General features: G+C 52.1%; 1 protein-coding gene across 3 annotated transcripts in view; it reads right to left on the reverse strand.

Annotated features, from left to right (window-relative positions):
* Window positions 1-23450, reverse strand: part of KIAA0100 (KIAA0100 ortholog) — a 51979-nt gene that overhangs the window by 607 nt on the left and 27922 nt on the right. For all 3 annotated transcript variants that reach the window (XM_039365523.1, XM_039365524.1, XM_039365525.1), the window contains 15 exons: window positions 22118-22412; window positions 20060-20217; window positions 18560-18766; window positions 17382-17481; window positions 17016-17198; window positions 15583-15704; window positions 12773-12928; window positions 12550-12671; window positions 7399-7579; window positions 7226-7312; window positions 3699-3809; window positions 3479-3614; window positions 2809-2933; window positions 1200-1301; window positions 861-995 (listed from right to left, as the gene is read on the reverse strand). In XM_039365523.1, the coding sequence (XP_039221457.1) occupies window positions 861-995; window positions 1200-1301; window positions 2809-2933; window positions 3479-3614; window positions 3699-3809; window positions 7226-7312; window positions 7399-7579; window positions 12550-12671; window positions 12773-12928; window positions 15583-15704; window positions 17016-17198; window positions 17382-17481; window positions 18560-18766; window positions 20060-20217; window positions 22118-22412 (2220 nt within the window). The remainder of the gene's footprint in view (window positions 1-860; window positions 996-1199; window positions 1302-2808; window positions 2934-3478; window positions 3615-3698; window positions 3810-7225; window positions 7313-7398; window positions 7580-12549; window positions 12672-12772; window positions 12929-15582; window positions 15705-17015; window positions 17199-17381; window positions 17482-18559; window positions 18767-20059; window positions 20218-22117; window positions 22413-23450) is intronic.

Consider the following 23450-nt stretch of genomic DNA (forward strand, 5'->3'; position numbering starts at 1 on the left):
GGAGGAAGGAAGGAGGGGAGAAGGAAGGAGGGAGGGAGAGAGGGAGGAGGAGCGAGGGAGGGAGGGAAGAGGGAGAGGGAGGAAGGAAGGAGGGAGGGAGAAGGAAGGAGGGAGGGAAGGAGGGAGGGAGGAGCAAGGTCGGGAGGAGGAAGGAAGGAAGGAGGAGGAGAAGGAAGGAGGGAGGGAGAGAGGGAGGGAAGGAGGGAGGAGGGAGGATGGAGGGAGGGGAAGGAGGGAGGGAGAGGCGGAGGGAGGGAGGGAGAAGGAAGGAAGGAGGGAAGAAAGAAGAAAGGAAGGAGGGGGAGGGAGGAAGAGAGGAAGGGAGGAAGGAGGGAGAAGGAAGGGAGAGAGGGAGGGAAGGAAGGAGGGAGAGGGAGGGAGGAAGGGAAGAAGGAAGGAAGGAAGGAAGGAAGGAGGGGGAGGGAGAAGGAAGGAGGGAGGGAGAGGGAAGGAAGGAGGGAGGGGGGAGGGAGGAATTGAGGAAGGAAGGAAGGAAGGAAGGAGGGAGAAGAAGGAGGGAGGAAGGAAGAGGAGGAAGGAAGGGGAGGGAGGGAGACAGAAATGGGAGGGAGGAGGAGGAGAAGGAGGGAAGGGAGGGAGGGAAGGAAGAATGGAGTTGAGCCCCAGGTGTCAGCCTTTCACCCACTTTCTCCCCACCCCAGGTAATGCATCTCCCATAATCCCCAGCCCAGCGAGGCCTTTCGGCTACCAGAGCTGGCATTCAGACCGCCATCCCTGCAAAGCTTGCCAGCTGCTGGGGGTGGCCGTGCCAGGGAGTGCTTCTCCATGCCCGGCCTGGAGGATGGGCTTGGTGGTCCCTCCAGCCTCCCCTGCCCTGAGCCCCCTCCGCCCCCCCTTACCTGGGCCACCAGGGCCTTGCGGCTGTCCCGCTTCACCGCCATCGCAAAGTCCAGCCACGTCCAGGTATTGTTGTGGTACTCCAGACAGGGCAGCACCAGGTTGAGCTCCCCCCAGTCCACACTGTTCTTCTCTCCCTGCAACAATGGGGGGGGGAGATACAGAAATCAGAAGCCCCCCCTTTTCCAGCAGCCCCCACCCCAACCACAGTCGTTTTCCAATGAAAGCAGTCCTGTGGAACTCACTGCCACAAGAAGGGGTGAGGGAAGAGGACCCCGATGGCCCAACGCCACACCGGGGCCCTTGAACAAGCAGACCCCCGACTGCCCCCCCCCACGAACCTTGTAGCTGACGCAGAGGGGCACCTGGGGGATCTTGATGTAGATGAAGGAGTTGTTCATGGCCGCCCGCTCCTTCATCTTGTCAATGTCGTCCACCGGGTACTGGGGGCAGAAGGGGGGACGGCGGCCATTACAGCCAGCCCGGCACCTCTGCCAGGCTCCCCCCACCCCCCACGGCGCATAGAGGGACTCCAGGGGCTCCCCGCGTTTCCTCAGGGGGACCTGGCAAGGCTGATACTGGAGGGAGACCCCAAGCCAGGCTGTGACCCCACAGTCCAGGGGTAGGAATTCCTGAGCCAGCATGGGGGAACTATAGTCCCCTTCATGATTCGTGGACTTCAACTCCCAGAATTCCTGAGCCAGCATGGGGGAACTATGGCCCCTTTTATGACTCGTGGACTTCAACTCCCAGAATTCCTGAGCCAGTATGGGGGAACTATGGCCCCCTTCATGACTGATGGACTTCAACTCCCAGAATTCCTGAGCCAGCATGGGGGAACTATGGCCCCCTTCATGACTGATGGACTTCAACTCCCAGAATTCCTGAGCCAGCCACACTGAGGGGAAAGGGAGAGGTTTCCAAGCTGAGCCAGGCTAGCTCAGGAATTCTGGGAGTTGAAGTCCACGAGTCATAAAAGAGCCAAGGTTGCCTACCCCTGCCTTAGACCATGATGTAGGCAGTCCTCGACTTATGACGGTTTGTTTAGTGACCATCCCGTTACAACGGCACTGAAAAAAGTGACTTAGGACTGTTTTTCACAGTTACGACCATTACATCGGCCTCACGATCGTGTGATCAAAATTCAGCCGCTTGGCCACTGACTCACATTTGTGACGGTCGCAGTGTTCTGGGGCGGGGGGAGGTCGCGTGATCCCCTTTTGCGACCTTCTGACAGTCAATGGGGAGGCCAGATTCGCTTAGCGACCGTGTGGCTAACTTGGCAACTACGGTGATTCACTTAACAACGGTGGCAGGGAAGGTCGTAAAAGGGGGACAAAATTCACTTAACAACTGTCTCTCTTAGCCACAGAAATTCTGGGCTCATTTGTGGTCGTAAGTGGAAGGCTACTCTTATAGTAGTGACTTTTGGAACGACTGAACGAGCAAACGGACAGGACGGACAGAGCAGCCTCCTCAGATCTGCGCGAAGGGCAGCCTTGTCCGAGAAATCACCCCTTGCCAGGCTCAACCCGGTTCTTTCTCCCGCCCCCCTCTGGACGTCTCCGTGGGAAGCACGCCTTGCATGGCGGCCCTCCCAACACCCCTGCGAGGTAGGATGGGCTGGAGAACGACTGCCCAAAGCCGCCCATGAACATCCATGGCTGAGGGGCCACCTCAGCTCCCACCCCCTTCCCTCTTACCCAGCGGCCTCCACGTGCCCCTCCCTTGGGGGCACTTTCCGAGGGGCTCCAGGAGAAGGCGAGGACAGCGATGGACTCTGAGGAAGCAAGACCCTGCCCCCCCTCACTCCCCCCCCGAACACAAAGTCCTCTGGGGTGCTTTGCTTGGCCAAGAAGCGGGTCTGGGGCCGGCCAGCTCTCAGGACTGAAACAGTTCTGTATGACCCCCCTCCCATCTTGGTCAGCCAAGCTGTCCCAGGGCGGCTACCTCAGGTGCTTTGCGGAAGGAGCGCCTGACCCCCGATGTCCGGTTCAGCCCTTGACCCATGCCCTTCCCGGAGCCCAGCGAGTCTTCGGAGACCATCAGCTGTCGCGGCTTGACCACCGGCATCCCTGCATCCAGGAGAAAAACTCTTCAGACGGGGCGACCCGAACTCGCGGGTTAGCCTCACTTTGCAATGAATAAGGACGTGCTTTCCATTTCCCAGCTACTACTACAATTGTCGGTCGAGCCGGGACAAAAATAGCCAGAGAAATGATTGAAGCCTGAGAAAGGGGCCTGTCGATTGACCACCAGATTCACTGGTACTTACTTGGCAGCTGAGGGCGCAACAGCAGAAGGAAACAAGGACTAACGACTTAATACCCGAACTCTACTTAATTAAAAGCCACACACAACAAGGCACCGTTAATGTAGAACGGCCCAGTGCACCCATTCTGGAGAGGGAGAGAGGTTCAGCATGAGTCTTGATGTGCGGGAGGCTAAATTTCTGGTCCTGCTGACCGACCCAGAGTGGATCCCGCCCCCTTATCCCGGGACACGCAGATTGGCTTCTGTCCACGTCAGAACCCTCCGCCCCCGGAGCCCTCTCCTCCCCGGGAGAGAGCCAGGAAGCGTTCAGAGAGGCGCAGGCCGGGAGGGCCCCCGTCACGCTCACCCGTGGTCACCAGCTTGGACTTGTCCTCTTCGTCGCCCACCTCCTCCTCCTCCACGTTGCGTCCGGGGAAGAAGAACCCCATCATGCGGTGGAAGAACTGATGCGTCAGCTGGATGGTCAGTGGCACCACGTTGACCTGCGGGGAAGGGGAGATTAGGCTCCCCACGTGCACAAGGGGTGGGGAGGGGGCAGCTCAGCCCTTTTGTCCAGCCCTGCTCACCTCAAAGTGTTCCTTGATGGAGATGCCGCCCACCGGCGGCCGGACCTTGCTGAAAATCCGCAGGGCCAGCTGGCGCCCCGACTGGCAGGCACTCTGGGGACGGAGAACCACCTGCAAGGGGGGAGGGGGGGGAACATGCCAGGCGTCAAAAGCCCCCTCAGCAGGGGGTAAGCTCCCTCCTTGCTTGGATGCACTCTGAGTGCGTCAAGAGGGGCTGTAGGACAACTTTTTCGCGGGGCAAAACCTACCCTTTGGGCAGGGGTCCCTCCTCTGAGCTGGCGGTTTAGCCCCCAGACGTTCCGTTATCAAACTAGGTAAGCGCTTCATCGGGATTTTGGGGCGAAGCGTCCTGTTCCTTTATGTAGGTCCTGAGTGGTGGGTTAGTCTTGTGACTGGTTGAGTCACGAGACTGAGTGAGTCACAAGGCTGGCTGAAACTTCCTTCCAGTAAGGAGAAGGACCATCCAAGTCACGCAAAGTATTAGTGCCGCTTTATAAAACCCTTAGTAAGGCCAAACCTGGAATATGGCAGCCAATTTGGGTCACCATATCACAAAAACGATGTAGAGCATTTGGAAAAAGTGCAAAGAAGAGCAACTAAGGCAGTGGTTCTCCACCTGTGGGGTCGGGACCCCATTTGGGGTCGAACGACCATTTCACGGGGGTCGCCAAACAACGCAGTCGGCCATTTCCCCCCCCCCCCTTTTCCTTAGCTGTGCTACTCCCTTTTATTCTATTGGCTTTTGAAAGCCAATAGAATAGACTCTCTTGAATAGAGTCTACTTCTATTGGCTTTCAAAAGCCAATAGGAATTGTCCAGGCTGTCTCTGCCCTGCTGAGCCCGCCAAAAGCCCCATTCTGCAAACGGTGCCGCACCAGTTGAGTAGTCCTCGACTTACGACCGGTTGAATAGTCCTCGACTTACGACCGGTTGGGGGTCGCGGCATTAAAAAGGTTGAGAACCACTGAACTAAGGGGATCCAAGGCCTGGAGGCTAAAACGTACGAAGAACGACTGCGGGACTTGGCTTTGGCTAGTCTAAAGAAAAGAAGAAATAGGGGGGACATGAAAGCCGCGTTCCAGTATCTGAGGGGCTGCCCCAAAGAAGATGAGGGGGGGGTCACCTTATTCTCCAAAGCAGCAGAGGGCAGGACAAGAAACAGTGGATGGAAAGTGACCAAAGAGAGAAGCAACCTGGAATTAAGGAGAAACTTCCTGACAGTGAGGACAATTAACCAGTGGAACAGCTTGCCACCAGAAATCATGGATGCTCCATCCCTGGAGGTTTTTAAGAAGAGGCTGGACAATCACTTGTCTGGAATGGTAGGAGGGTCTCCTGCTTGAGCAGCAAGGTCTCTTCCAGCTCTATTTATTTTTATTATTTCTATTTCTATTATTTCTATTTCTATTATTTCTATTTCTATTATTTCTATTTCTATTATTTCTATTGCTATTGCAATTTCTTTCTTTTCTATACCAACAACTGATGAGAGAACTGACCGTCTCATCGCCAGTTGACTTCTGCACCTCACAGAAAGCAGCCAGAAGTACTAATAATAATAATAATAAAAAAAGTTGGAAGGGACCTTGGAGGTCATCTAGTCCAACCCCCTCTCAGGCAGGAAACCTTATACCATCTCGGACAAATGGCTGTCCAGTCTCTTCTTGAAAACTTCCAGGGTTGGAGCATTCACCGCTTCTGGAGGCAGGTGGTTCCACTGGTTAATTGTTCTCACTGTCACAAGACCGGGATCAGCCTTGTGACTCAACCAGTCCCGAGACCGGCTGACCACCCAGCACCTCTAGAAACGAACCAGACGCTTCGCCCCAAAATCCCTACTGAAGAGGTTACCTGAGTTGCTAACAAAACATCCGGCAGCCAAACCACCAGCTCGGAGAAGGCAGCCCTGCCAAAACCTAAAATTACGAATAGTCTCAACAACCTCTAAGACTTTCACCCATATCGAAGAAATGGAGAAACGGAATCATTAGAGAAAGAATGCCAAAGGGGGGGGGGGTAGAGGAAAGAAAATAAAATGTGAATGACAAAAATCATAGTACTAGTAGTAAAGTTGGAAGGGACCTTGGAGGTCATCTAGTCCAACCCCCTGCTCAGGCAGGAAACCTGCCTACACCATTTCGGACAAATGGCTGTCCAGTCTCTTCTTAAAAACTTCCAGTGTTGGAGCATTTACTGCTTCTGGAGGCAAGGAGTTCCACTGGTTAATTGTTCTCACTGTCACTCTCACTATAATGACTTTTTCATTCTTTTGAATAATGAAATTGAATTGTTGGATTGTCTCTGCAGGGGGGAGACGTCCCATTCTGGCCTAGAGTCCTGTCATGCCTCCGTAGGGACCCTATGGAGGTCGAGGGGTCTGTAGCTTCAGAGGCATGTGGGGTAGAGCAGGCCGAGGCAGGCCAGGACCCTTCAGGAGTGGGACAGGAGGAACAGCAGAGGCAGAGTTCAGGCGATGAGCAAGGGCCACCCCACCTGATCCTACAGCACGGAGAGTGGAGAGGAGGAGGGAACAGGAGCGTCCCGCCCCTCTCCACAAGGCACACCTGGAGACCGAGATATAAGGAGCCGCTGTGGGGAGGGGCATTTGTCGGGAACAAATGCTGGTTCCTCGGAATTTGGTGTGTATTGTTGCTCATCTCTTGTTCTGTGACTTCTGTTTGGAAACCTGGAAACTCGAACTATTGGATTGACTGACCACGTTACTTGGACGTCAACGCTGCAAATATTGTATATTCTTGCTTTTGACAGTATGCAGAATTGTCTAGTAATTATGGGGTTAATACAGAGCAGAAGGGGGGTTGGGGGTAAAGCCCGGGAAAGAAAGAGGAAGAAAACATTTGACCTTCACACTAATTGGATAATGTGAGATATGATGGCTATCAGAGGAAGAGAACTTAGATTGCTAAGCTGGCTGTAGAATTCTGGGAGTTGAAGTCCACATGCCTTAAAATTGTCACGGTTGAGAAACACTGACTTAGATCCTAGCATCCCTCCGTTGTGCCTGTGCTGACATTTTGTAACAATAAAAGACTTTTAGGAAAATAAGTGCCTGGAAGTTCTTTGAAATGTTTCATTAGCCGGAATCACAACATCGAATGTTTAAAGACCTCGGACTGCAGTTCAGATTCTCTCTTTTGAAAACTGCTCAGGCAAGCTTGGATTCAAAGTTTATGTTTTCTTCCTTGTTATCTCTATGGCCTTGAGTTCTTTCTTATGCTAATCAGACTGTATTTGAACCTACTTTCAGCCAGAGTCGGCTGAAGGGGTGTGCATGTGTGTGTTCTTTTGTTGGAGGCTTGCCAGCAAATGTGGGAGCATTTGGGGAAAATTTGGAGCAATAAAAGAACTGCTTGAATTGCCAGCTGACTGCATTGCCTCTGTGCTGTGCCCTGGGTCATCACACAGTCCTCTCGCAGCTGTGCGGGAGGGACCCCTTGGCTCTCATTGCCCCCCCAGGGCCAAGCTGGGATGGGGGGGTGGGTGGGGAAGAGGGCTGGCCCACCCACCTTGTAGATGGCGTTGGGCAGAAGGTTGTTCATGGTCACCCAGCCCAGCTCCAGCAGATGCTCGGCTGTGTCGTCCGACTTGTTTAACTGCAAGAGACCGGAGCGGTCAGCGGCAGCTGCAGGCAGGCCAGGCCCGGCTTGGCCCCGCTGCCCGGATCCCGGACCAGCCCCACCTTGCTGTAGAGGAAGCGCTGCAGCTCCACCTCGGCGATGCCCAGCTGCCCGTCCTCTTCGGTCAGACGCCAGCGAGCCTGCGCAAAGTAGAACTCGGTCCGCCGGGCCACGCGGACGTCCTCCAGCTGTTTGCGCAGCTCCATTTTGTTGGCCCTCTGCAGCTGGAAGTCCTTGAAGCACCTGACAAAGGAGAAAGAGACAATAAAGGTTATTCTATTTGTAAGTAGTGATTTATTAGGACGAGAAATAGAAAATCTATATGAAATAGAATAAGAATATATTTAAGTAAGTACTATATGCATTTTAGATATTAGAACTTTTGCGCAGTGAAATAAAGGAAATTTCGGTTCCTGGACTTTAAATACTATGAATGTTAAAGGTTCATTGGAATATTGTAATTAAAAATGAAAAATTAGCTGAAACTTAAAACAGGATATAGATATGTATAAGCAAAAAATATATTGATAAATGTTCTAATTGAGTTTGCCATGGTTAGAAATTTACTAATTTAAGTATGATACACTGAATGTTAAGGGAAATAGAGAAGGAATTTTTGATAATGCAACCTGAGATATGTACTAGAGACTTTGTTATTTAACTATTGACTGCCCAGTCACCAAGTACTCAAATGTAAAACTGGAAAACCAATAAAATTTGTTTAAAAAAAAAAGAAAAAAAAAGAGAAACAGGTAGTCCTGGACTTAGAAACATTCGTTTAGCGACCATCCGCAGCACTGCAAGAAGCGACTTGGGACCCTTTTTCACACTTTACGACCGTCGCAGCGTTCCCCCGGGGTCACGTGATCAACATTTAACAGCTGCATTAACAGAGGGCCAGAATCAAGATCACATGAAGTATTAATACGACTCTACAATGCCTTGGGAAGGCCACACTTGGAATACCGCATCCAGTTTTGGTCACCACGATGTAAAAAAGATGTTGAGACTCTAGAAAGAGCGCAGAGAAGAGCAACAAAGATGATTAGGGGACTGGAGACTAAAACATACAAGGAACGGTTGCTAGAATTGGATATGTCTTGTTTAATGAAGAGAAGGTGTCAATGCTGCAAATACTGTATATTCTTGCTTTGACAATATGCAAAACTGTCTGGCATTTATTGGGTTAATACTTAGCTTAGACTGGGCGGGGGAAAAAGCCCAGGAAAGAAAGAGGAAGTAAACGTTTGACCTTCTCACTAATTGGATAATGTGACCTGTGACTGCATGAGAAGGGAGGGGTTGAGCAAGGAAAGCTTGATGCCAGCGACAGGACGTTCAGATTCTGGCATAACCAGTCCAACATGGTGACCGGCAAAAATTGTAGCTCTGCAAATAAAGACTTTAGGAAACATGCCTGAAAGTTCTTTGAAGTGCTTCTTTAGTCGGAACATGTGACATCATGCCAGAATCCACACTTTTTTCAAACGATCTACGTCCCGATCTATCAACAGCTGCCTCTAATCCTGAAAGGATCTGGCAAAGTTTCGGGGGAGATCTCATCATAGAGAAAGAAAGATTGCCTGAAACCAGCCCTGTAGCTGCAGCAGTTTCCCCGGGGGGGAAAGCGACAGCCAGCAAGCCGGGGGAGGGAGAAATTTGGCAGATTTCCCAGCTGAGAGCGAAGACTTCAAAAGCAGCATGGACAATGAGCTGTCAAACAGCTTTTGAGAATTTAAAGAGACTATTTGCCGCTGAACCGGTTCTAAAGCACCCCTGCCCAGGGGAACCCTTTGTGATTCAAGCCGACGCCAGCGATGTGGCGGTTGGAGCAGTGTTACTTCAAAAGAACAAAAATGGGATCCTGCAACCCTGTGCCTACACCTCTAAGAAATTCACTGAGAGCGAGCGAAGATGGCAATCTGGGAGAAAGAGGCCTTCGCAATTAGGTGGGCGCTATTGAACTGGCGACACTATCTAGAAGGGAGCAAGGTGCCATTTGAGGTATGGACTGATCACAAGAACCTAGAGGCACTGAAAACTCCTCGCAAATTGTCACCAAAGCAAGTACGTTGGGCACAGTACTTTAACCGCTTCAACTTCACTCTAAAGTACATACCAGGAGGAAAGAACTTTCTAGCTGATGCGCTATCCCGGTTACCCCAGTACAAAAGTGAGAGAGAGCAGGTTAACGAGGCAATTATTCCCAATCCACAAACTGTCACTCAACTTACACCTCGCAGGGTCCCCAATCCGGATGACCCTGGGGTGAAGAAAATAAAACGGGAGCTCCTCACTGACCAATGGTTCAAAGATAATCAAGCGTCCCTAACATGCAGGGATGGCTTGGCTTACAAAGGGGGGAAGTTATATTTGCCAGAAGCGCTCCGTCTAAATGCTCTCAACCACAGCCACGATGTAAAGCAGGCTGGACACTTTGGATATTTGAAAACCCTACACCTCACCCGCCGGCAATTCTGGTGGCCGGGGCTGAAAAAGGATGTGGAAAACTATGTAAAAAGTTGTACTGTATGTGCTACAATGAAAAGAATCCTGGGGAAAACTCCTGGGTTACTGCAACCCGTGGCAGACCCTTCTCAACCCTGGGAAGAAATAGCTATGGACTTTAGAGTGGACCTACCTGAAAGTAAGGGAAATACTGTCATTTGGACTGTGATAGACCTGTTCTCGAAACAAGCTCATTTCATCGCCTGCAAAGGACTCCCATCCGCCCAACGCCTGGCCAAATTGTTCCTGAAACATATCTATCGGCTGCATGATGCCCCTAAGCGAATAATCTCAGACAGGGGGGTGCAATTCACAGCGAAGTTTTGGAGAAATTTCCTTACATTGATTGGATCATCTCAAGGGTTATCATCTGCTTTTCACCCAGCCACCAATGGGGCCGCTGAAGCCGCTAACAAAATGGTGGAGCAATATCTTAGGTGCTACGTTTCCTACCAACAGACGAACTGGACTGATCTCCTCCCTTTCGTGGAGGTGGCATACAATAATTCCGTGCACAGCAGCACCGGCTACACGCCTTTCAAAGTAGCCACAGGGAAAGAATTCAACCCAATACCTGAATATCCTCAGTTGTCCTCCACTTCACAGACACTTGATCAATGGGTGAGAGGATGGGAAGAAGTTTGGAAAAACACAAAAACTGCTTTAAAAAAGACTTTTGAAACCTATAAAAAGCAGGCTGATAAAATGAGGGCTCCCCAAAGAACATTCCAAGTTGGGGAAAAGGTCTATCTGTCAACTAAATATCTACGCCTCAAATTGCCCAGCAAGAAATTGGGACCAAAATTCTTGGGGCCTTTCCCCATAGTAAAGGTCATCAACCCAGTCACAGTACAACTAAAACTCCCTAAACTGTTAGGGAAAATTCACCCAGTCTTCCATTGTAGTTTGTTGAAGCCTTATCGGGGCTCCACTTTGAGACCTCCTCCCAAGAAGGCACCTGGACCCCTCGTAGTGGCAGGGCAGACCCACTATGAAGTGAAACGTATTCTTGACTCCAGAATCTTTAGAGGGAAATTACAGTACTTTGTACAATGGAAGGGATACCCATTGTCTGAAGCCACCTGGGTGAAATCTAGTGAAGTGAACGCTGACAGATTGATCGAAAAGTTTCATGTGAAACACCCCAGCAAACCGAAAGATAACCCTTAACATATGCTTTTGTTTCCTTACAGGATCTGTCCTTCTTGTAAGGGGGGCCGGATGTCAATGCTGCAAATACTGTATATTCTTGCTTTGACAATATGCAAAACTGTCTGGCATTTATTGGGTTAATACTTAGCTTAGACTGGGCGGGGGAAAAAGCCCGGGGAAAGAAAGAGGAAGTAAACTTTTGACCTTCTCACTAATTGGATAATGTGACCTGTGACTGCATGAGAAGGGAGGGGTTGAGCAAGGAAAGCTTGATGCCAGCGACAGGAAGTTCAGATTCTGGCATAACCAGTCCAACATGGTGACCGGCAAAAATTGTAGCTCTGCAAATAAAGACTTTAGGAAACATGCCTGAAAGTTCTTTGAAGTGCTTCTTTAGTCGGAACATGTGACAGAAGGTCTAATTTAATGAAGAGAAGGACAAGGGGGGACATGATAGCAGTATTCCAGTATCTCAGGGGCTGCCCCAAAGAAGAGGGAGTCAAGCTATTCTCCAAAGCACCGGAAGGCAGGAGAAGAAGCAACAGATGGAAACTAATCAAGGAGAGAAGCAACCTGGAACTAAGGAGAAACTTCCTGACGGTTAGAACAATTAACCAGTGGAACCACCTGCCTCCAGAAGCGGTGAATGGTCGAACACTGGAAGTTTTTAAGAAGAGACTGGACAGCCATTTGTCCAAAATGGTGTAGGGTTTCCTGCCTGAGCAGGGGGTTGGACTAGATGACCTCCAAGGTCCTTCCAGCTGAATTGAATAGTCTGATGAAGAGAAGGATGAGGGGGGACATGATAGCAGTCTTCCAATATCTCAGGGGCTGCCCCAAAGAAGAGGGAGTCAAGCTGTTCTCCAAAGTGCCTGAAGGCAAGACAAGAAGCAACGGATGGAAACTCATCAAGGAGAGAAGCAACCTGGAACTAAGGAGAAACTTCCTGACAGTGAGAACAATTAACCAGTGGAACTCCTTGCCTCCAGAAGCGGTGAATGCTCCGACACTGGAAGTTTTTAAGAAGAGCTATTTGTCTGAAATGGTACAGGGTTTCCTGCCTGAGCAGGGGGTTGGACTAGATGACCTCCAAGGTCCCTTCCAACTTTACTACTATTATTATTATTTAGACACTTGGCGACTGGTTCCTACTTATGACGGTCGTAGTGTCCCTGGGGTCACGTGATACGCTGTCGCGACCTTCTGACGAGCAAAGTCCGTGGGGGAAGCCGCGTTCACTTAAGAACCGTGTTACCAGTTGCACTACTGCAGTGATTCACTTAACAACCGCGGGGGAAAAAAGTCATGAAACGGGGCCAAACTCACTTCGTGAATGTTTCACTTAGGCAAGATCACTTTGGGGCCCAATTATAGTCGTAACTCGGGGACCACCTGTACATCCCAGCTCACTCCAACACAGGACCGTCTCTCCCTGGGGACCAGACGCCGGGCCTCCCTTGGGTGGGTGGGTGGGCTCCCTCCAGCCCCCTCCGGGGAGGGTAGCAGAAACAGCCCCCCCTCCTTTGGCCAGAGCCCCCCCTGCTCCCCCGCACCTGATCAGGATGTTCAGGTCCTCACTCTCCTGCTGCAAGGTGGACTTTTCCTGGCTCAGCTGCTGCTGCAGCTTCTGGTTGTGGTCAAGCAGCGCCTCGTTGCGCCCGTCGTCTTGCAGAGACTGGGGAGAGAGGAGGGAGTCAGGCAGAGATGCCCCAGGGCAGGGCCCCGGGCCTCAGAGGGAGCGCCCCCCTCCCACAGGCCAGCCCCAGGCGCGCACACCTTCATGACCGCGTACATCTGCCTCTCCAGCAGCCGGATCTGGGCCACGTGTTGCCGGACGGCCTCCTGCAGGTGGAGGATGCTGCTGCGCTGCTCCTCGGGGTTGCTGGAGATCTCCAGCTGGAAACGGACCCGCTGCTTCTTCTCGCTGTGCTCCTGCGTGGGGCCAGGGAGGAGGAGGAGGAAGACGAAGAAAAAAACAGGGTTGGGGGCCAGGGAGAGCCAAGACCCCCCCCCCCGGTCAGTTTTTAAGCTGCTCGGAGGCCAGATTGGGTCAGTGAGAATTGTGGAGGGTAGGAAAGACCCTGCCCCTCCGGAGCTGGCAAAGAGAGGGGGAGATGCTGCGCGCACACGACCCCTCGCAACCAAAAGGCAGCTCGAGAATCCAGATGGTTCATTCCGTCTCCGAAAATCTTACTCTTTATTGAATACACTCTGCACAGCAACGTCAAAGCAAAACTCACTCTGAGGTTCCAACCCCAATTCATAAACAATAATTTTCCTAGCCAACCACCCCCTCCGAAAAATCTAACCTAGTCCCTATAAACCAGTGGTTCTCAACCTTTTTAATGCCGCGACCCCCAACCGATCATAAGTCGAGGACTACTCAACCGGTCGTAAGTCGAGGACTACTCAATTGGTGCAGTACCGTTTGCAGAATGGGACTTTTGGCGGGCTCAGCAGGGCAGAGACAGCCTGGACAATTCCTATTGGCTTTTGAAAGCCAATAGAATTAGACTCTATTCAAGAGAGTCTATTCTATTGGCTTTCAAAAGCCAATAGAATAAAAGGGAGTAGCACAGCTAAGGAAAAGGGGGGAAAAAATGGTGGACTGCGTTGTTTGGCGACCCCCGTGAAATGGTCGTTCGGCACCAAATGGGGTCCCGACCCACAGGTTGAGAACCACTGCTATAAACAAATTCGCTTTGTTATGGGAACCGTCTGCTTCAAATCTACACCTGTTCTCGTGTCCTTGAAAAGGTTTCAGGCTTTCACAGGTCTTCAGCTGAATTGTAGAAGTTTCATTTCTCCCTCTAACCCACTTGAAAGGAACAGCCCCCCCCCCCTTTAATCTAAAGGTAAGTTGAAAGGCAGGGGCACGTAACTGCCGAAGTTTTATCTCTGACTGAAGCAACCAGAACAGCTTCGACAATAGGTCAGAGGTTTTCTTTATCGCTGATACTACCAGAATCTCACCCGACTGTCTGTCTTGTCTTGGGAAAGGGCAGATTGATACCCCGGGCTCTGACCTCAAGCGTTTCCTCCCCCAAACGGAGGCTAAGCCAGAATGTCTTTGAACCCCGGTCCCCATCAGAATGGGGACGACTCACCACAGCCGACTCACCGCTAACAACTCGCCATGGGACAATTCAACCTAGAACTAAGGAGAAACTTCCTGACAGTGAGAACAATCAATCAGTGGAACTCCTTGCCTCCAGAAGCAGTAAATGCTCCAACACTGGAAGTTTTTAAGAAGAGACTGGACAGCCATTTGTCCGAAATGGTGTAGGGTTTCCTGCCCGAGCAGGGGGTTGGACTAGATGACCTCCAAGGTCCCTTCCAACTTTACTACTATTACTATTTCATTTCCATCCTTTCTTTAATGATTCTATTCCACCATTTCTTCGATGTTAGGGTAACTCATCCTACGGGGGGTTGGGCCAACAGTGTGTTGACTGCGGTGAGGGGTCTAGGAGAATTTATCAAGGCAACTTGCCACGGCCAACGTGCTGCGGGACAAGAGTCACACTAATCTTGAAGAAATGGTGGAACTGAATAATTAAAGAAAGGATGAAGAAGGAGGCACAGAATGAAATGGGAATGACAAAAATCAAAGTATTTTTTTTTAAAATTTACTTTTAAATAATTAAACTGAATTGTTGAATTGTCCTGGGGCGAGTCGGCCATGGGCAAGGGTGGGGAACCTTGACTCTTTTATGACTTGTGGACCTCAACTCCCAGAATTCCTGAGCCAGCCATGCTGAGCCTGATTGCTAGCTCAGGAATTCTGGGAGTTGAAGTCCGCCAGTCATGAAGGGACCAAAATTTCTCCCATGCTGGTTCAGGAATTCTGGGAGTTGAAGTCCGCAAATCATCAAGGGCCATAGTTCCCCACCCCTGGCCATGGGGAGTTGACCACAGAGAGTTGTCCTGTAGCAAATTGTCCTAGACCCCCCCCCCACTGGTGTTCAGCTACAAGACCCCCACGGGCTGCGCTGCTTCGTTCCCAGAGGATTTATTTATTTATTTATTTATGAGACTTATATACCGCTTTAAGTGCAAGCACTCTCTAAGCGGTGTACACCGGTAAGCAATGTATGTATATATATATATATTTACATTGCCCCCAACAATCTGGGTCCTCATTTGACCTACCCCGGAAGGATGGAAGGCTGAGTCAACCTTGAGCCAGTGAGATTTGAACCGCTGACCTGCTGAACACAGTCAGTTAAAGTGGCCTGCAGTACTGCACTCTAATTGCTGCGCCACCTCGGATCCTGAAGGGGGGGGCGCGTGTGTCCCTCGCTTCCACCCTCCAACCGGGAGGAGGCTGCGCTAACAGCCAACACAACTTGGGCAACTCTCTGGAGTCCGGGGGGGGGGGGGCTGGGGTTGGCACAAGGAGGGAGGGAGGGGCCCAGGGAATGGAGCACGGATAGGCTCACCCCCCCTCCATCCACGAACATTCCCAGGCAAGCACTGGAGGAGAACGGCTGCTCACAAGGGCAAAACTTCTCAAGAGGCACCTGGACCTCCCAACACCGCCGCCCCCTCGACCCCCCCAGTCCCCCCAGCTCCCCCCCAGGCACCTTCCGCTTGGGCTCCACGTGCAGCAGGAGGTTGTTGACGATGTCTAGGATCATGGCGTATTGAGCTGGGTTGGTGGAGATCTCCAGGTCGTGGTGGATCAGCGTGAAGGTGTCCACGGCCCCTGCAATGGGTGCGAGAACCACAGAGCTGGATGGGACCTGGGAGGTCCTCTAGTCCAGCCCCCCCCCCCGCTCGAGCAGGAGACCCTGAACCATTTCGGACAGATGGCTGTCCGGTCTCTTCTCGCCCAACCTCCAGTGGGGTGAGTTGGCTGTGTGATTAAATGGTCACGGGCCCCTCGCCGTGAGACAAGAGTTACACTAACGTCGAAGAAATGGTAGAATAGGAACATTAAAGGAAGGGTGAAAAAGGAGAGACAGAATGAAAGGCGAATGACAAAGATTAAAAGGTTAAAAGGAATGGTTGAATTGTCCCACAACGAGTTGTAAGCAGCAAGTTGGCTGTGGTCCCCTTTCTGATGGAGAATTCCTGGAGGGAAGCCATTTCCACTAATTCATCCAGGGGTCTTCAAACTCGGCCCTTGGATGACTGGGGGACTTCAACTCCCAGAATTCCTCAGCCAGGATGCTTTAAGACAGGGGTCTTCAAACTCGGCCTTTTTATGACTTGTGGACTTCAACTCCCAGAATTCCTCAGCCAGGCACGCGTGCCTGGCTGAGGAATTCTGGGAGTTGAAGTCCCCAAGTCATCAAAGGGCCGAGTTGGAAGACCCCTGGATTAATCGTTCTCCTTGTCAGGAAGTTTCTCATTTCCAGGTTGGATCTGTCTCTAATGCTCTGCCACCCGTTGCTTCCTGCCTTGCCTTCTGGTGCTTTGGAGAAGAGGGTGCCTCCCCCCTCTTCTTTGGGGCAGCCCCTCAAATACTGGAACATTGCTCTGTGCCCCTTAATCCTTCTCTTCATTAGACTAGGCCAGGGGTAGGCAACCTTTTATGACTGGTGGACTTCAACTCCCAGAATTCCTCAGCCAGCATAGGGGAACTATGGTCCCTTCATGACTCATGGACTTCAACTCCCAGAATTCCTGAGCCAGCATGGGGGAACTATGGCCCTTTTATGACTGGTGGACTTCAACTCCCAGAATTCCTGCGCCAGCATGGCTCAGCATGGAAACCTCTCCCTTTCCCCTCAGCACGGCTGGCTCAGGAATTCTGGGAGTTGAAGTCCACCAGTCATAAAAGAGCCCAGGTTGCCCACCCCTGGACTAGACATACCCAATTCCAGCCACCGTTCCTTATAGGTTTCAACCGCCAATCACCCCCTGATCATCTTCTCTGCGCTCTTTCCAGAGTCTCCACATCTTTCTCGCCTTATGCTGACCAAAGAAGCTGGATGGGGCAAGGGGTGGGGAGGTGGCATGGACTGAGAGCCCCCCCCCAAGACCCTCAGCAACGAAAGAAGAGGCAGCCCACCTTCCTGCTTCTTGAGCAGATCGTCCTTCTCGGCATTCGCAGGTAGCTCCGGCGGTTTGATCTGCGTGGCCAAGTCTGGGTTGATGTCGTGGCTGTAGCTGATGTAGTACATGCGACAGCTGCACCTCGAAATGATGCGCTGGACCTGCTGCGTGGGCTGCACCTCGTGCGGCTGGTTCCAATCTGGGGGGGGGGGGCAGAAGGAGAGCAGCTGGGCCTGGGGCCAAGTGCCCAGCACACTCCCTGCCCGAGCATCTTCAAGGACAGGATCCCAGCTGCAGGAGGCATCGTGGCTGGCCCACCGTCTCCTGCAGCGGGGCACCCTCCCCTCCCCCCATGCCAGGCCTGAGCAGGCTGGCTGCTGACCTGTGGTGGTGCTGACCATGCCACCCACGGCTTGCCCGCTCTCCATCAGCTCCTGCACGGAGTCCAGGGTGCGCTGGGGGTGCTCCTCGATGTTCTTGACCTGGGGGGGGGGGCAGGCAAAAGATGGCAGCTGGTCAGCAAGGGATTGGGGGGGGTAAAGGTAGGCTGAGCCTGGGAGGGGGAGTGCAGGATGGAGCCTGCTCTCTGTGGGCCAAGAGTTCCCAATTCAGAAGGGACCTTGGAGGTCTTCTAGTCCAGCCCCCTGCTCAAGCAGGAGACCCTACATCCCTTTAGACAAGTCCACGCTCTTCTCAAAAAGCTCCAGTGTTGGAGCACTGACAGCTTCTAGAGGGAAGCCATTCCACTGTTTAATTATGTCTAGGTCACTTCTCTCCTTGACTAGTTTCCATCCGTTGCTTCTCATCCTGCCTTCAGGCGCCTTGGAGAAGAGCTTGACTCCCTCTTCTTTGGGGCAGCCCCTGAGATACTGGAAGACCGCTATCATGTCCCCCCTCGTCCTTCTCTTCATTAAACTAGACATACCCAATTCCAGCAACATTCCTTATATGTTTTAGCTTCCAGTCCCCCAATCATCTTTGTTTCTCTTCTCTGTACTCTTTCCAGAGTCTCAGCATCTTTTTGACATCGTGGTGACCAAAACTGGATGCAATATTCCAAGTGTGGCCTTACCAAGGTATTGTAAAGTGGTATTAATACTTCACCTGATCTTGATTCTCTCTCTCTGTTAATGCAGCCTAGCACTGTTTTGGCCTTTTTGGCAGCTGCAGCACACAGCTGGCTCCTATTGAAGGGATGGTCCACTAGGACTCCGAGATCCCTCTCCCAGTTACTACTATTGAGCAAGGTACCCTCTATACTATACCTGTACATTTGGTTTTTCTTGCCTAAATGTAGAACCTTGCTTTTTTCACCCTTGAATTTCATTTTGTTAGATAGCGCCCAGTGTTCTAGTCTGCCCAGATCCTCCTGTATCCTAAGCCTGTCTTCTGGAGTGTTGGCTATTCTTGTCAGCTTGGTGTCGTCTGCAAATTTGATGATGCTCAAGCCTCCCCCCTCCCTCGGCAGCTGCAGCCCAGCCTGGCTTATCTAGGGTCAGAGATGCCCCCCCCCTCCAAGGGGCAGAGCCACTGGGCCGGCCGGACAGCCACCCGCCCTACCTCCAGCCACAGCTGGACGTCCTCGCGCTCGGAGGGGTTGCTCTCAGTGGTGGCAAAGTACTGCATGCCGTCCAGCAGGCAGGTCCATGAGGTCTTCTGCTTGAGGGTGTCCCCGTACCAGGCCGGGTGGTGCTGGCCCTGGAGCAGCTGGGCCTTCGCGGCCGAGACGATCACACAGCCCTCCGTCTCGGCCCCACGCAGGACCATCTGGGGGGGAGAGGGAGGCGGGAGGAAGCTATTGCCAGGGGCCGGCCGGGAGGAGGTGGGGCAGCCCCTCCCCACAGGACGCTTCAGCCTAGCGTGGCAGGGGGGCTGGGCTTATAGGTAGTCCCCCACTTACGACCGTTCACTTAGTGACCGTTCCAAGTTACGACACCGCTGAAAAAAGGGACTTCGGACCCTTTTTCACAGTTGTGATCTTTGCAGCCTCCCCCCACGGTCACGGGATCAAAATTCGGACGCTGGGCAGCCGGTTTGTATTGATGACCCCTTGCTGTGTCCCCTGGGGGGGGGTCACCTGATCCCCTTTTGCGACCTTGTGGCAAGCAGAGCCCCTGGGGAAAGCTGGATTCGCTTAACGACAGTGTGACCAACTTAACAACCGCAGGGGTTCCCTTCACAATTGTGGCCAGAAAGGTCGTAAAAATTAGGGAAAACTCACTGAAGGAATTTCTCCCTGAACAACAGAAATTTTGGGCTTGAACAGCGGTCGTAAGTCGAGGATTACCTGTATTGCTTTTTATTTTTATTGGGTTTTTTAGTTTGAATTTTGTTTTTTTTCCCCATGCTGTGTTTTTATTGTTTGCAAGCCACCTACAGTCTCTGTGAGAATGTAGGTGGATATACAGTATGTATATATATTCTAAATAAATAAATAACAGATGGAGCCCGTATCACCTGGGGAGGGGTGAGCCCAGTGAAGTGGGGGGGGCAAGCAATGCTAGAAGTCAGCTGGGGGGTGGCAGCAATGGGGGGGGGACCAGTCAGAAATACAGGCCGGTTGCCAAATGTCCAAATTCTGCCTGCGGGATTGCAGGAGCATTGCGAGGGCTTCAGAAGGCTGGTTTTAAGTCCGTTTTTTCGACATCCTCATTGTGAAGTTATTAAATAAACTTGATGCACACTGGCAGCATCCTGGGGTCACTTGCCACGTTTTTTATCTTTTGGCCAGTTTCTGGCATCTTTCGGGCAAAGAACATTCATTGTACAAAATGTGACCCCAGCGTTTGCTTAATGATCGTGTGATTCGTTTAACGTACACCCAAAAGGGGTCATAAAACCGGGCACGGACAAATGGCGGCCCGCTCAACAAAGGCAACGATGCACTGGCCCAACCTTTGGGGCTCAATTTACAGTCGCAGGAGGGTCCCATCCTGGCCGCTTTAAGACTGCTGGACTTCAACTCCCAGCATTCCCCAGCCCAGCTGTGTCTTAAAGGGGCCACGGCTGGACAGCCCCCCCTGCACCCTCCCGGCAAGGCATGGAGCCAAGAGCCAAGACCTGGCAGTTGTCCAGCTCAATCAGGCAGTTGTGGTTGAAGACGTCATCGGTCTGGCAGGCTGCGATCCCGCACAGCTGCTCGCTGACTCCCGATTCCTCCTCCGTGAAAACCACGAACTTGTCCGTCTCTTCAATCAGCTTCTGCAACATGGAGGCGCCTGCAGGAAAAAGGGGAGGGGGGAGGAGGAGGAGGAGGAGGATGGGTATGGCATGGCCGGCCGTACCATCAGGGAAATGGGGGGAGCAGCTGATCCTCCAAAACATGAAAACATACACAGACCCGGTAGCTAGAAATGAGCCATGCCCACTAAAGCCCAGCTCCCGAGTAATTTCCCCTGAAGAATCCTCCCAAACCCCCACCTCCAATTCTAGCTGCCTCCCCCCATTTCCTTCCTGTAGACTTCTCTTCTAAGCAGCTTCATACTCAGAGGGGTCCCTGATGCTCTCCCAGCTGGGTGGTTTTCCTGCAGACGTTTCATGACCCAACTAGCTTACATCATCAGTGCTAGAAGGGGGTGGAGGTTTGCCAAAAGGAGGAGGAGGAGGAGGAGGACAACAACGACTGTAGGGTCCCTGGTTGTCTCTGAGCTAGGTGGTTTTCTTGCAGACATTTCATGACCCAACTATTAAAGTATTAATATCACTTTACAAGGCCTTGGTAAGGCCACACTTGGAATACTGCATCCAGTTTTGGTCACCACGATGTAAAAAAGATGTTGAGACTCTACAAAGAGCAACAAAGATGATCAGGGGACTGGAGGCTAAAGCATATAAGGAACGGTTGCTGGAATTGGGTCTGTCTAGTTTAATGAAGAGAAGGACGAGGGAGGACATGATAGCAGTCTTCCAGTATCTCAGGGGCTGCCCCAAAGAAGAGGGAGTCAAGCTATTCTTCAAAGCCCCTGAAGGCAGGACAAGAAGCAACGGATGGAAACTCATCAAGGAGAGAAGCAACCTGGAACTAAGGAGAAATTTCCTGACAGTGAGAACAATTAACCAGTGGAACAACCTGCCTCCAGAAGCGGTGAATGCTCCATCACTGGAAGTTTTTAAGAAGAGACTGGACAGCCATTTGTCCAAAATTTTATAGGATTTCCTGCCTGAGCAGGGGGTTGGACTGGATGACCTCCAAGGTCCCTTCCAACATTATCATCATCATCATCATCATCATTATTATACTAGGTAACGTCATCAGGGTTAGAGAAGATTGAGAGCAGCATCCTCTGAGTAGGCTTTGCTTTCTTCTTTACATAAAGCTTCCCTGCGAGTTCTGGAGGGGGTCTGGCGTCCTCCTTGGCAGTTCCTTGACTGGGATGCTGTTTTTGGCAAGACTCTGGATATGAACAGAAAGCAAGCCCCCCTCCGTTCTGGCACAGATGACGTTGCATTGTTGGGCCACAAAATGTCTGCAAGAAAACTACCAAGCTAACTCTCCTCCTCTTCTCCCCAAACCTCCTCCCTTCCAGCCCTGATGATGTTCCCTAGTTGGGTCATGAAACGTCTGCAAGAGAACCACCCAGCTCAGAGAACACCAGGGACCCCCTTCCTTCCTTCCTTCCTTCCTTCCTTCCTTCCTTCCTTCCTTCTTCCTTCCTTCCTTCCTTCCTTCCTTCCTTCCTTCCTTCCCTCCCTCCCTCCCTCCCTCCCTCCCCCTCCCTTCCAGCCCTGATGATGTTCCCTAGTTGGGTCATGAAACGTCTGCAAGGAAACCACCAAGCTCAGAGAAGACCAAGGACCCCCTCCCTCCCTTCTCTTCCAGCCCTGATGATGTTACCCAGTTGGGTCATGAAACGTCTGCAAGAGAACCACCCAGCTCAGAGAACACCAGGGACCCCTCATGTCAACCCTGAGCCCCCAATATTCTCTTCTATGGGTAGTTCCCCACATGCACATCCATTCCAGGGAAGGGAAGTACCTGGACTCTATTTTCTCTGGCCAGGCTGCGCTGCGTGCCGGCCTTCTCTCTCCCCTGATCCCACACAAGGACCCCCAAAAGCAGCAGCCCCATGGCAAGGGGCGTCTTTCCCCCCATAGGTGGAAGGGCCAGGGCGGCTTCACCTCCGGAGGGGCTCCGCTCTGTCCGCCCGCTGCTGGCCGGCACGATGACCCGCAGCGGGGGCTGGGGGCTGGAGGAGGGCCCCCGCCTGGGCTTCTTGGCGGGCAACTGGGGGCCGATCTTCAGCCCCTTCAGGGCCTCGGTGGACAGGTTGCGTTTCAGCACGGCGGCCTTCTTGTAGCCGTCGTAGAGGCCGAAGGCGATGTCCCGGTTGGTGGTGGTCCAGGAGGCCCGCAGGTCCACCAGGTGCAGCTGGTGGGTGTGAAGCACATCGTCCCCGTCCCGCAGCAGAAGCTCCTGAGAACAGAAGAGGGAAGCTGAGTCCACCCCTTGCCTTAAAACTAAAACGCCCAGAAAATTCATTTGACAGTTTGGAGCCCACCTTTAGAGCAGGGGTCTCCAACAGTGGCCCCTTTAAGACCTGTGGACTTCAACTCCCAGAATCCCTCAGCTAGGCCTACAACCTTGGCCCCTTTAAGACCTGTGAACTTTGACTCCCAGAATCCCTCAGCCAGGTCTCCAATCTTGGCCACTTGTGGACTTCAACTCCCAGAATCCCTCAGCCTGTCTCAAACTGTGGCCCCTTTAAGACCTGTGGACTTCGACTCCCAGAATCCCTCAGCCAAATCTTCAACCGTGGCTCCTTTAAAACTTGTGGACTTCAACTCCCAGAATCCATCAGCCAGGTCTCCAACCTTGGCCACCTGTGGACTTGTGGATCTCAACTCCTAGAATTCTGGGAGTTGAACACAGGTCTTAAAGTGGCCACGGTTATTCATACCTGCCACTGACCATCTACCAATTCCAGAACACAAGCCCCCAACAGTGTCCCCAAAACATGTACAGATAGTCCTCTACTTACAACAGTTCATTTAGTGACCATTTGAAATTACGGCAGCACTGAAAAAAGCAACTTACGGCCTGTTTCCCACACTTACAACCACTGAAGCCTCCACAGGGCCATGCGATCAAAATTCGGACGCTTGGCAACTGCTTCCCATTTACAATGCTCAACCACCGTGGCGAGAAAGGTCGTAAAATGGGCCCAAAATGGGTCTCACTTAGCAACGGAAATTTGGGGTCAATTGTGGTCATAAATCGAGGACTACATGGATTTCCAAATTCGGTCCCCGTTGATTCCGCAAGGGGCCGCATGGTGGGCCCCGTGCCAATGCCCGGACCTGGCTAGTTCAACGTTGCACGAACTGCAGGTGTAAACCGTGGCTTATCGTGGCTTTGTGAGTCCAATCGCTCCGGTTCACACGACCTGGCTGGTTGCCCGGTGTGTGTGTGTGTGCCTGTGTGTTTTGTGTGTGTCTTGCGGGGGGGAGGGGG

The sequence above is a fragment of the Crotalus tigris genome, unplaced genomic scaffold (genome assembly GCF_016545835.1).
Source record: "Crotalus tigris isolate CLP2741 ecotype Arizona unplaced genomic scaffold, ASM1654583v1 scf7180000020104.566533, whole genome shotgun sequence".
NCBI classification, from domain to species: domain Eukaryota; kingdom Metazoa; phylum Chordata; class Lepidosauria; order Squamata; family Viperidae; genus Crotalus; species Crotalus tigris.